General features: G+C 33.0%; 1 protein-coding gene across 2 annotated transcripts; it reads left to right on the forward strand.

Moving 5' to 3' along the window:
* LOC128185925 (uncharacterized) lies at positions 1-9,752 on the forward strand. 2 transcript variants are annotated; one of them, XM_052855633.1, is made up of 15 exons: positions 1-63; positions 778-857; positions 2,680-2,761; positions 2,850-3,081; positions 3,498-3,614; positions 3,762-3,840; positions 4,032-4,153; positions 4,680-4,748; positions 4,868-4,930; positions 5,053-5,101; positions 5,268-5,305; positions 5,495-5,566; positions 5,802-6,005; positions 8,049-8,200; positions 8,764-9,752. In XM_052855633.1, the coding sequence occupies exons 3-15, from the start codon at positions 2,705-2,707 to the stop codon at positions 8,965-8,967; spliced, it is 1,458 nt and encodes a 485-aa protein (XP_052711593.1). In that variant the 5' UTR covers positions 1-63; positions 778-857; positions 2,680-2,704; the 3' UTR covers positions 8,968-9,752. The 2 variants fall into 2 exon arrangements, with proteins under 2 accessions (XP_052711593.1, XP_052711594.1); XM_052855634.1 differs by having other exon boundaries at positions 4,680-4,733.
* The last annotated feature ends 2,452 nt before the right edge of the window (positions 9,753-12,204 follow it).

The following is a 12,204-nucleotide window of genomic DNA, read 5'->3' on the forward strand; positions in this document are numbered from 1 at the left end:
ACTTTCAGTTTCGTTTTACTTACAGTTTAATATACAGGAGAGCATTCGAGTTGACATGTTAAGGTAAGCTTCTTTACTTTCTGACAACCAATCAATGAAAGAAAACCTCAAAAACTTACGTTTAAATATGTATATCATTTTAGTGAAATGTAATGATCATTTGTTTTATGTGACCAAAATTATCTGGTCAGTGATTGATACGGCTAAAGATCAACACAAATCGAAACAAGAAGTATATGTTTATCTTTATTCGGATTTTTTCCCCGTGCAAATGTACTCGTTCATTCAGAAACTAAATATAAAAGAGATGAAATTATCAACAATCGATTTTTAAGTACTGAGGCATGTTTACTCCCTTCAAGATTAAAGTCACGGTTGGTTGCATTCAAATCAAAACAGATCAAAAATGCCTGTACGTTCATTCGCATGCGCGGATCTAGAGGGTGTGTGCGTGTGTCTGAACTCCGTCCCTGGAAAATTCAAAAATCTAAAAACATAGATAATTTACATATTAAAATTACCGAAAATACTATAATAGGCACTGCCCCCATTGGAAATTAACAAAGATTCCATCAGAATCCCCTCATCCCTAAAACTTATTTTTGGATTGGCGCATGGCCATGGTTTGAAACAAACGGAAATAAAGACGTTTTACAGTCAACATAATATCAAAACTGCGTTTAATTAGAAAAAAGCAAAACATCCGCTTGCATGTACTTGTACATATGAGAAGTTGTGATACAACCCGATATAATTATGTATTCTTTTAATTTTAAGGTCTTCCAAACAGTAAGATGAACGCATGGAGAAAGAGACCTGGTGTTTTTAGCTTTGGCGCCCTACACTTCCTTTGCAAGGTGATACTGTGTTTTCAGTCCTTAAAAAATACCTTTATGCACCAAAATGTTTTACTTTAAATTTACCTGTTAAAGACACAAAAATGCAAATGAAATAGGGAAAATGGAAAAAATTGAAATAAAATTAAGCAGGTAAAGACAATAATTAATATGTAGTATATGAAACATTTAATATTAAAAAAAAATCAAAATTTCAATGAAAAGAAAAAGCAAACCAATTTTGAAAAAAATACAATTGTGTAATATATGCCACATTTTAAAACTATTTCTCGAGCTTTTTTCAAGCTGTTACCTATATACGTCAATCACATTCAGCCTAATTTCAATTTGTCAGGAACCATCTGATTGTTGAGAACTGGTTGAGTAATTACCGTATGAATGTACGCGTAAATTGATAAGTAAATGAATATTTTAAAAGTCACTCAGAATTCATTCTTGAGCTCTTTTCCTATAATCTGTTATTAACCAGGGGATTAGCATGGGGATGGTTAAATCTATTTCCTTCGCCCATGTTTACTTTCATTTTTACGTGTTGCTTTCAGTTCTGTGATTTTTTTAAAGCAGCGAGGCATATGACTGTTGCGGTAATTTTGCTACATCACTGATAAAGGAAATCATAATTATTTATTAAAAAAACGTACTCCATTTTCATTCATATAAAAAGTTACAAGAATTCACTTTATTAAGAACTGTTGCAGAGATAAGCGATGTGAACCATGGATTGGCCTCTTGTAATGATCTCTATAAGTTTGGCTTAAAACCTAATGATATTGAAACTTCGAATTAAGATTTGTCATGATATTATACGTACATGTACCAAATTACGACGGAATGTATAGTTTTGTTGTACAGATATCAGTGGCTAAAACGGTACAGTCTTTTAAGAAATTGACTAAAAACATTGACGTCGCGGACGTCACGGTGCAACGAAAGTATAAATCTGTGGATTTAACCTGGGGAAACAAGATGCCGATGTAATATGTGAAAATGCAATTAAAGTGGTGAAAAAAATAAGTCAAAAATTATTTATTCGTTTGTGTTTAACAGTATTACTTTTTTTTGGGGGAGTTTTGGTATTTGTATTTTGAACATCAAAGTACTAAAGCGAATATAAAACATGTATCTGTAAATATTTGGTCAAAAGAATAAACAACGTCATCTGACGTTCAAGGTGTATTTTTTTACAGTAAACTAAGAAACATGCGGTAAAAATGAAAACTTCGAGGAACTAACTCGAACAAAATTAATGTGAACAAATTATATTTCAATTAGTATAGTGCCGATTTCAATTGTATGGCGAAAAGCACAAAAGACTCAGGTGATATAAAGACTGGGTATTTCTATTAAACTGTGCATGCGTCATCTTAATTGACGTCAATTTTCAACGTTACGCGCGCACCGTTAAGACGAAACATGTTGTTTTTAAAATGATGTTATAAAAATATCTTTTTATTAAATGGAACGAAACTTCACAAATCAATAAAATTAGAGTTGGTGTATAGATAATTCTGTCAATTATGACTTTTATGAAAAATATATGATAGACAGCCACATTGTCTTCATACATCAGTACTTTTCAATTGGCCTTCCTAACTTGGGTCACTTTACGCTTAAAACAGCTTTGATGTTTATAAAGTGTAAACTGTTTCAAGTTTGTGTTTTAGCGTTTAACATAGCTAGTAATTAAAGTCATTGATTCCTTAATTGAATAAAATCTGTATTACAGAATTCCTAAATCAATGCATGTACAATTGATTGGCTGAAATTACTTATAAATGAACTTAACACTAATGAATGTTTTACTTATCTTTGCATGGTGCAGTGAAAAAAGAGCTAGCTGTGAAATTATGAAAATGTCCCTCATACATGTATCAGTCATCATTTTCGCTTGTTTAACTTTAATGGTAAGTGTCTGCTAGTTCAACCGATCATTTTTCTCTATGTACAAGCCTACATTTGCAAGCATCAACCTAATTATACTTCGTACGTTAGGTATCGGCATCGATATCGATGATGTGTCCCGAATCAATACCCACCGTTTCCATTGTGCCACGCTGTCCTTCCGATGCCATGGAGTGGAAATTGGCAGCGGAGAGGAAGAAATGTGATGTCCTCGGAAAGATTCAGAATTGTACAGAGGAGGACAAATTCATGTATCATTGTGTTCTAAACAGAGACGCTACAATGTTGTTGGAAGTCTGTGCTCCGATGCATTACATGTCAGGTACATGTAGTATTTATGTTTAGATCGTTTAATTTATGAAAAAAAAAACCAACAAAAGAAGCACCGCAGTCAACATAGAATCATTTTAACAAGAGCTTGGACTTTGGGTAATTGTGTCAAACAGCACTGTGATGTAGGCATGTCTATTTCTTTGCTTGCCACTCAGCAACGGCTCTTTGAAATCAACACGATGTGTCTAGCATTTGAGTTAAAACAACGCAATCGGTGCATATTTTGCTTGAAACCGCGTCATTTTTAACTTGTTTTGACGCACGAAAAAGATGAATTCGCCCTACTGAAAGTCCAAGGTCTTGTAAAAATGGTTTTAATACAAACTATCAGGCCTGGAAAAGGGACTGATCGGCAGAGCCATAAAAACATATATATGCTACTAGTACTCAAATCTTTTGTTTCAGGGTACTGTGCTCGGTTTAGTGAACTACATAAACGAATTATCAACGACCCAGCTCTGGACTGTGCCAAGTTTGATCCCCCCTGTCCAACAAGGTTTCAGTCCAACGAATCTTACAAGTGTAGGTGGTGAAACGTAGCAAACAGCTATACTGATGTAGCTGCTAACAATTCTATCATAATTTTTTTTGTAAGCAATTAGATTTTAATCGTAAATTATGGAACAATGATGTAACTATATACATGTACCTAGCCGTTTACTGTTTTAGATCAGGCGTGCTATTCGATTATACCTAAACTTATCAACTCCAGTCCAGCATATCACCATCAGGAAAACCAAACAGAAAAGTAAATACAACCCTTTAATGCAAATATTCTTCATTTTAAACATAACTAGTATAAAACTGCCAATAAAACTATTTCGCCGAATAAAAATATATTAACTCAATATTAAAAACATCTCTAGCAATTTACATTGTACAAGAATAAACTACAAGAAAAATATATATCAATATATAATGTTACCTTTTCCTTTGTAGAGACACTTCCACCGATGCTATAATTGTCAATACCTTCTTGGCGATTTTTGTGATCATCACAGTAGCTTTGATAATTCTGCTCCTTGTCGGATATAAGCTTCATTGGATTGAATTTAATCGTGGTATGAAAAAGCTCAAAGTGAAAAAGTAGAAAAAGTACACAGCTTGGAAAATAGTTATTGTTTGTTTTCCAATATGCAATAAAGATAGTTTTGTTTGTTTTCCAATATGCAATAAAGATTTTTTTTCTTTCCAAAATTCAATTATTGGTAAACACAAAGTACATGTAATAATAGCTAACTATATTAGCATTTGTTATTGATCTGGTGAAAGATTTTAAATCATTCTGACTTGTTTGATATAAGAACCATTTTAGCAAGAGCTTGGACTTTGGTTAGTTGTGTCAAACAGCAATGTGACGTAGGCCTGTCTATTTCATTTTAGGCTACTCAGCCATGGCTCTTTGAAATCAACAAGATTTGTCTGGCTTTTGAGCGAAGACTACGTAATCGGTGTATATTTCACTCGAAACCAGCGTCATTTTTTACTTGTTTTGACGCAAGAAAATGATAGTAACGTCCTACTGAAAGTCCAAGGCCTTGTTAAAATGGTTCTAATGATAATATTTAATGTGTTGTCCATTTACAGATGGCAAGCCTGAGGAAAGAACTGCGGAAGAAGAAGGTTTTCTAGTTGGAAATAGTGAGCATATTAAAGGTTATATAGGTTTTATACTAGTACAAAAATCATGTATTGAATTTCTTTAATGCACACATACACAAAAACACACAAGCACCTACTTACTATCAATGTGCCAGTATAGTTAAATTTTACAGATCAGACAGATGAAAATGATGAAGAAATGAAAATATCAAATTTGGATGTTGAACTTTCAAAAGGTCAGTAGCATATACAAACATAATTTACATATTCGACAGTGGTAGATTGTAAATAAATAAATGAGAACTGCACACAATATACATGATATTTGTGTAAAACATTTTAATTTGCTTTTATCCAGCGACTGAAGAAAACGAAGTTGTAAAGAAAGAACACATGGACAAAGAAAGGTAATGTATTTTGGAAATCAAAGTGAAAGTTTTGTTTATGCAGTTGGATTACTGTTACAAGGCAAATTATAAACAAAACATAATAGTTAATGTGTAAGCATAGTCCAGGCATACAAAATATCCTTAGTTTTGTCCAAAAAGCAATGACACAATGTCTTTTGTACAGGGATATGGATGAAATTAATACAGAGGAAGGTGAAAAAGGTACGTCAGAATATAATACAACAGATAACGCTTACTAGTGATAACACGGTGACAACTGAAAATTAATAAGCATCCTGTTTAGTTTTGAAGAAAGAGGAAAAAGGATAAACGCATATTGCGCTTGCTGGAATTAAAGGGCCTGTAATTAATTTTGAACTGTGCAGTTATTTATTTATATGCATTTTACAGATGAGAAAAAGGAGATTGAAGACGCTGAAAGAAATAAAGAAGCATTTATTGTAAACGATGTCCATAACAAAGGTTATTTGCATTTGAATAAGAAGAGACAACTTCATACTGCAACTAAATTAAATCATTAAGTTTGATAGGCGTATTCACATTATATTAACGTTTTATAGCAAAATAAATGATCAAAGGTATTAATTACCAAGATAAACTGTCATCTGCCCCTGCTATCAACAATATGATTAAAAAAGCCAGTGATCATTTAAAAATCGCATGTGTTTATACATTAAAAACCAATATTTATTTGAAGAATTTGAAAGAGAAAGTAGACGGCCAACTACTCCGGAATTTAGCAATTTTCGTGAAGAAAATAAACAATTTGAGAACGAGAAAGACAAGTTTGAATATTTTTGGCAAAAAGAGTCAGTGTTCAGTCAGTGGTACCCAAGTAAATTCGTGGTCGATGGTGTAGAGTATAGCTGTGCAGAGCAGTACATGATGCAGCAGAAAGCAAGTACGATATTACTTTGTTCTAATTGTCATCGCAAAGCTAGCTGCACTACATTTTTGGTTCTGAAGATTAAAGTGTTTTAATTATGCAGTACTCTCTTTAGTATTCAAATATTTGTTTGTTAGTCTGTTAAAGTCAACAGTACACACTGATATCGTTCTGATCTGTTTTGTCTTAGAAGAAGAGGGTCACTGATACAATATACTAGACCAGTAGGCATGCTTATGAAAATCTTAAGAGATATCTTAGGGTATATCTTAGGACGTATCTTAGGACATTCTTATGAGATCTCTTAGAATGTAAAACGAAAGCGTCTTAGAAATGTATTAGGTTAAGATGTCTTAAGTTTCATCTTAATTTTTTTCATGTACAAAACAAACGAGTTTGCCGCTGTGTTACGTGTACAATTTTAAATGATAATGGAGAAACGAGACCATTATGATTAAGCGGTCAATACCAATGGCCAAAAACTTGTTTTATTATAATCTAATACAAAATATAAAAAAAAAACAATCAGTGATATGAACTTATTTTCAGCACTACTTCATCGTTTTTAGAACATCTCTCTCTCTCTCTCTCTCTCTCTCTCTCTCTCAAATAAAACTAAATTTTTGTGTAATAAACAGTACTCAGTAGACCTAAAATCAAGGAACAATTCCATTGTTTAGAAACCATATAAAAAAGGCTGTGCAGTCGGTGCTATGTAGTACATGTACATGCAGAATGGGCGGAACACGAAACCCAAACTTCTCAGAGGCCGAAATCCAAATATTATTAAACGAAGTTGTGAAAAAAAGGACCGTGATTTTTTCGAAATTATCTAATATCGTCACCAACAACCAGAAAGAAAGAGTTTGGGAAAGTATATGTGATAAAGTAAACTCTGTGAACACAAACGCCATGTCAGGACTGTGGAAGAGGTTCGAAAGAAATTCTCAACATATACAAGCGATACAAAAAAAAAATAGTGCCATTGTAAAAAATAAGTTTTAAAGATGAATTGTTGCAAATGAACGAATCATGAGTGCTACCTGGCCATTTAGCAACAATGTTCAAAAATTTCTGTTTAGAATAACATTGGCATTGTACATTGATGGAATGAAAATGTTTCCTGTTAACATAAAGGTGTTCGTCGTTAGTTTGGGCTTTTATTTTGATGTGAGTGCAATCTTTTGCGTCGATTGCGTTGGGGAATCCCTCTATCTCATGAAACCCACGTTTAATTTCATTCAGGGCACCTTGATTTGTTGGCATAAATATGTAAGTGTTGACTACTCTTACAAGGCATTCAATTATATCACTGAGTACATACGATACACTCTGCCGAGAAATTTTATGAATGTCACCAGCTACAGCCTGAAAACTTCCAGTGGCGAAAAACCTCAGTTGAAAAAACCATAAGGCAGCAGCCATTTTTGTTTAGTATTAAAGAAAGATATGTCTTAAGTCAAGCCCATGTTTGTCTTAAATTTAAGATATTTCTTAAGAAGGCTCTTAAGTTGAGACATCATCGATGGACTGACTTAAGAATAAGACGTTGCTTAAGTATGTCTTAGTCTTAAGACACCTTCATAAGCATGCCTGCAGATTTCAATACAATTTTACATTTCTTTAAAATTTGCAGCACCTGATTAACAAATATATATATATATATATATATATATATATATATATATATATATATATATATATATATATATATGTATATATATAAAACAGAAAGCGACATTAAATTAATTTAATTTGGACTGTCGCATTCTGTTTTATTTATTTAAGTATTTTTTGCTGTACCAAGGCTTTATTCATCTCTCTCTCTCTCTCTCTCTCTCTCTCTCTCTCTCTCTCTCTCTCTCTCTCTCTCTCTCTATATATATATATATATTTCATCAAGTGGTAGAAGATTTAGGGAGTATCTTTCTTTTTTTAAGTATATCATAGTTTTTACATCTTTTTCACCTAAGCATTGCGTTATAACTTGTATTCAAATTTAATTTCCTTGGTCGTATGCAAGGCAATAACAACACTACAACCTGTTATCTACTCTAGTTTTGATGGATGATATGGAGACTGCTGATATCATCATGGCGTTGGACGCACCCATCGAAATGAAGCAGTACGGGAGATATGTCAAGAATTTTAGCCAGACACTGTGGGATCAACATTGTACGAGAATTGTTGAAAAAGGAAACATAGCAAAGGTATTGTTTCAGCATAAATCGGCGTGTATGGTCAATACACGACATGCTATATGGTTAAAAACAGATTTTTAAGTTTAAAATTAACATAATAACTATTGAGCCCTTAATAAAAGTGAATCAAAACAATATCGGTTAAGACTAATTTTATAACTGTTTTAAATGTTCGGTATAGAATAATATCAGAAAGATGTATCAACATATAAATTATTAAAAAAGTAAAATGCAGTTAAATGCATATATATGTATGTTGTATGTAGATATTAATGACGAAAACTAAAAATCATTTTATTGCTCGACCCTATTTAATCGTACATTTTTGTAGGATGTATAATTGGATAACTTTTTTTAAAGGTGTTTGAGAACTGATTTGTTTTTTTTTTTGCAAATTTTAAGTTTGCGTACATTTGAAAAATAAACCATAAAAGTTACTGATGAATGACAACAACAATAATCTTTAAGAATATACTAGCACTTCTTGCGCAATCATGTGATAAATATTAAATCCCTTTTAATACATGTATGTAATCATTCAAAATTAACTACTATCTATCTATATTTTCCAGTTTTCACAAAATGATGACCTTAAAATGACATTGTTTTCAACATATCCAAAAACATTGGTGGAAGCTAGCCCATATGACAAAGTTTGGGGCATAGGATTACGCCAGAACGACCGAAGAGCATGGAATAAATCAACTTGGTTGGGAAAAAATCTGCTGGGAGAGATCCTAACCAGAGTGAGGGACAAATTGCGTGAGGAAATGTAGATGTTGCTTCCAAATCGTCGAGTTTTCATTGTATGTGTTGTATACATCTTTGTAAAATAAGAAATATTGAAAAAATGCGTAGAAACAGTCGTGCCACTCTCGCGATACTCACATTTGTGTTTGTGTTTCCTTGAGCAGGTTTCTAAGCAACTGCTACAGCAGTATTTGAGTTTTTCAATTTGTCAGGACAGAGTTGTGTCGAACGTACTCTTTTTGATAAGAAAGCACCCCGGGAACATCGTTACAAGTGATAAGCTAACGACAAATATGAGTGCACTACTTTAAGTGCCGATTCATGAAACTTATTTGTGCAAGAACTGAGTTTTAACATCAGGTAATATCTGAAATCTGTAGTGATTGGTAAGATGAAAATGCTTAAAATGTGCAGAACTGTTTGCGTAATGCGAATGATTTATGTTGTGTATCTGTAAAACTATGAAATATTTTAATTACAATAATCATACTCTCATTAATAAAAATATTGTTGGTTTGTTAACACAATGTAATCAGAACAAGTTTTAGTCGACTATATATAGAATATACACTTTTAGATTATAGAACAGAATTATGATATCGCAATCCTGTTTGGACTATTAAAACATTTGTCTTAATCAATTATCAGTGAAAGTACATGTAAACATAATATATTGTGTAATTAGGCCTACATTATTCTTTGCAACCACACTTTCACTTCATTAAACAATAGAATGTTTTTTCATTACTGTGTATAATGATGGCGTGAAGAAAGCAAGCAATGAAAAGAGTATTAAGACCTATATAAAAACTAGTTGTGTATATGCACGTGATTTTACTTTTCTTTGTGTCGTTATTAAAGCATTCATGTATACATTGAATAAAAGTTAGAAAACTGTAGTTTTTGTCAATCATTAGGTATCACAAAAAAGGAAAAAGAAGAAATAATATTCCTTCAATATAGAATCTGTTGCATTTTATTTGGATGTCGGACCTCAGTCTGTGCATGCATTATGCATCATTAAACATAGTTATACTGTAGATGTAACATATACTATACTAACGTTACAAGGAAATGCTATATTTGCTGATTTGAGCGATTGTAATGGTAGCAAGCATTCAATGCAATGGATACACCGAGCTGATCACAGTGTCTCCCTTTTTAAGTCAACTGAGTAAACTCAGGTGACCTATTGCTATCATTTTTCGTCCGTCGTCGTGCGTCGTGCGTTAACAATTTACATTTTTAACTTCTTCTTTAAAACTATAAGGCTGATTGTTACCATTTTTGGTGTGAGACATCTCTATGGTAAGAGGAATCTAAATTGTGAAATTCATGGCTCTACCACCCCATTGGTGCCACATGTGGGACCAAATATGCAAAAAAAGCCAAGTAAAAACTGGTTGCATTGTTATGATGTCCCTGAAGCCCTCTACCAAAATTGTGAAATTAATGGCCCCTGGGTCAGGGGTTCTGGCTCTAGGGTGGGACCAATATGGCCATATAGAAAAAATATATTAAATCTTAGAAAATCTTCTTCACTACTACCATATATATTTGTTAAAAACTACATACACCATTATGATGTCCATAAAGCCCTCTACCTGAATTGTGAAACTCATGACCCCTGGGTCAGGGGTTCAGGCTCTAGGGTGGGGCCAACATGGCCATATAGTAAAAATGTATTCAGGCTCTAGGGTGGGGCCAATATGGCCATATAGTAAAAATGTATTAAATCTTAGAAAATCTTCTTCTCTACTCCCATATATATTTGTTAAAAAGTAAATGCATGATTATGATGTCCAGAGGCCCAAATGTGAAATTCATGACCCCTGGGTCAGGGGTCAAGCTCTAGGGTGGGGCCAACATGGCCATATAGTAAAAATGTATTAAATCTTAAAAAATCTTCTTCTCTACTCCCACACATGTGGGCAAAAATCTGACTACTAGTACATGGTTATGATGTCCACTAACTCCTCTACCTAAATTGTGAAATTCATGGTCCCTGGGTCAGGGGTTCAGGACATGAAGGGGGGGGGGGCAATATGGCAATATAGTGTTAATGCATATAATTTGTAAACATTTGCTTCTCTATTCCACATCTGTATAAAAAACTGACTAATAATTATGTTTACCAGGAAGTCCTCTACTGAAATTTTGATTCTCATGTCCCCTCAAAAATGGGTTTTGACTCTAAGACGGGGCCAAAATAGATGTATAGGTGTTATTATCTTCTTTACTCCCACACACCTGAGAGGAAAACTGAATTCATGATTTTGTAGACCAGATCTTTTTTTTTTTTGGCCAAAATTATAGGTTTCACAGTTCTTTTTGAAAGATTTCTGGCAGGGAGGTGGTCACATTACAAATTTGAATGTGGGCGCTTAAGATGTAGATTCGGCAGGAATCTGGGCGCACAAGGAGAGCGAAAATTTCATCAATTAATTTTGAATATTTTTCGACTTATAACCGTTATATGGTTTCTGTTGGATGTGGAATGAGTTGAAAATATTTGAAATGCAAAAGGTTTTATTAGAATATGGGTCTAAATATAGCCACACGATGCAATTCATGCAAAATCCTACTTATTTACAACTGTTTTTAAATGATTTTGTTGTCTCTGGGTCTTCTCTCCACAAATTTGAAAAGTGTAAAGATAAAATATTTCAACATTAAAAATGTCGCATTTTAAAAAAGGTGGAGAGATGACCCAGAGATGACTAATTATGTACTTTTTCAAATTATTTTTTGAAGGATAAAAAACAGTCCATTGATATGACAGTGTTGTTTCAAACAGTACTTTATAGAGCATATATTGACAAGTCTCGCATGGCTCAGTGGTTTCGTCCTGGATTAGTGAATACATACATTCAGTGTTTTGGGTTCAAATCCAGCTGGTGGTCTTTTTTTTTTTTTTAAATTAAACTTTTTTGTTTTAAATGTTTGTTATTATAACATGATGTTGAATTATAATATACCGGTATATTTTGATTTGTTGTGATTGATTTCTAGATCTGCTGTATGAACACTATTAAAAAAAATTTCTTATTACTAGTTTTTTAGAATATACACAATATAACTTCATTAAAATATGTTTGCATTAACATTTCCAACTAGTTATCGGTTTACCTCTCATTCATGATTGCCAATTTTTGAAAGCTTTGTGAGTTTTCTAATAACCGGAATAGCCATGTACTTCGACTCTCAACATAATATATTTTTGTTGAAACCTGTACATAGCCTTTCGAGGTTATAGACATTTA

This window comes from Crassostrea angulata, chromosome 5, assembly GCF_025612915.1.
Source record: "Crassostrea angulata isolate pt1a10 chromosome 5, ASM2561291v2, whole genome shotgun sequence".
NCBI classification, from domain to species: Eukaryota; Metazoa; Mollusca; class Bivalvia; order Ostreida; family Ostreidae; genus Magallana; species Magallana angulata.

Bases quoted from the DNA above. Each gene is read 5' to 3' on its own strand.
- LOC128185925 (XM_052855633.1), top strand. From the start codon at position 2,705: ATGAAAATGTCCCTCATACATGTATCAGTCATCATTTTCGCTTGTTTA. The intron at 2,762-2,849 runs GTAAGTGTCTGC...TTCGTACGTTAG, and splicing joins TCGCTTGTTTAACTTTAATG to GTATCGGCATCGATATCGAT. The intron at 6,006-8,048 runs GTACGATATTAC...TATCTACTCTAG, and splicing joins CATGATGCAGCAGAAAGCAA to TTTTGATGGATGATATGGAG.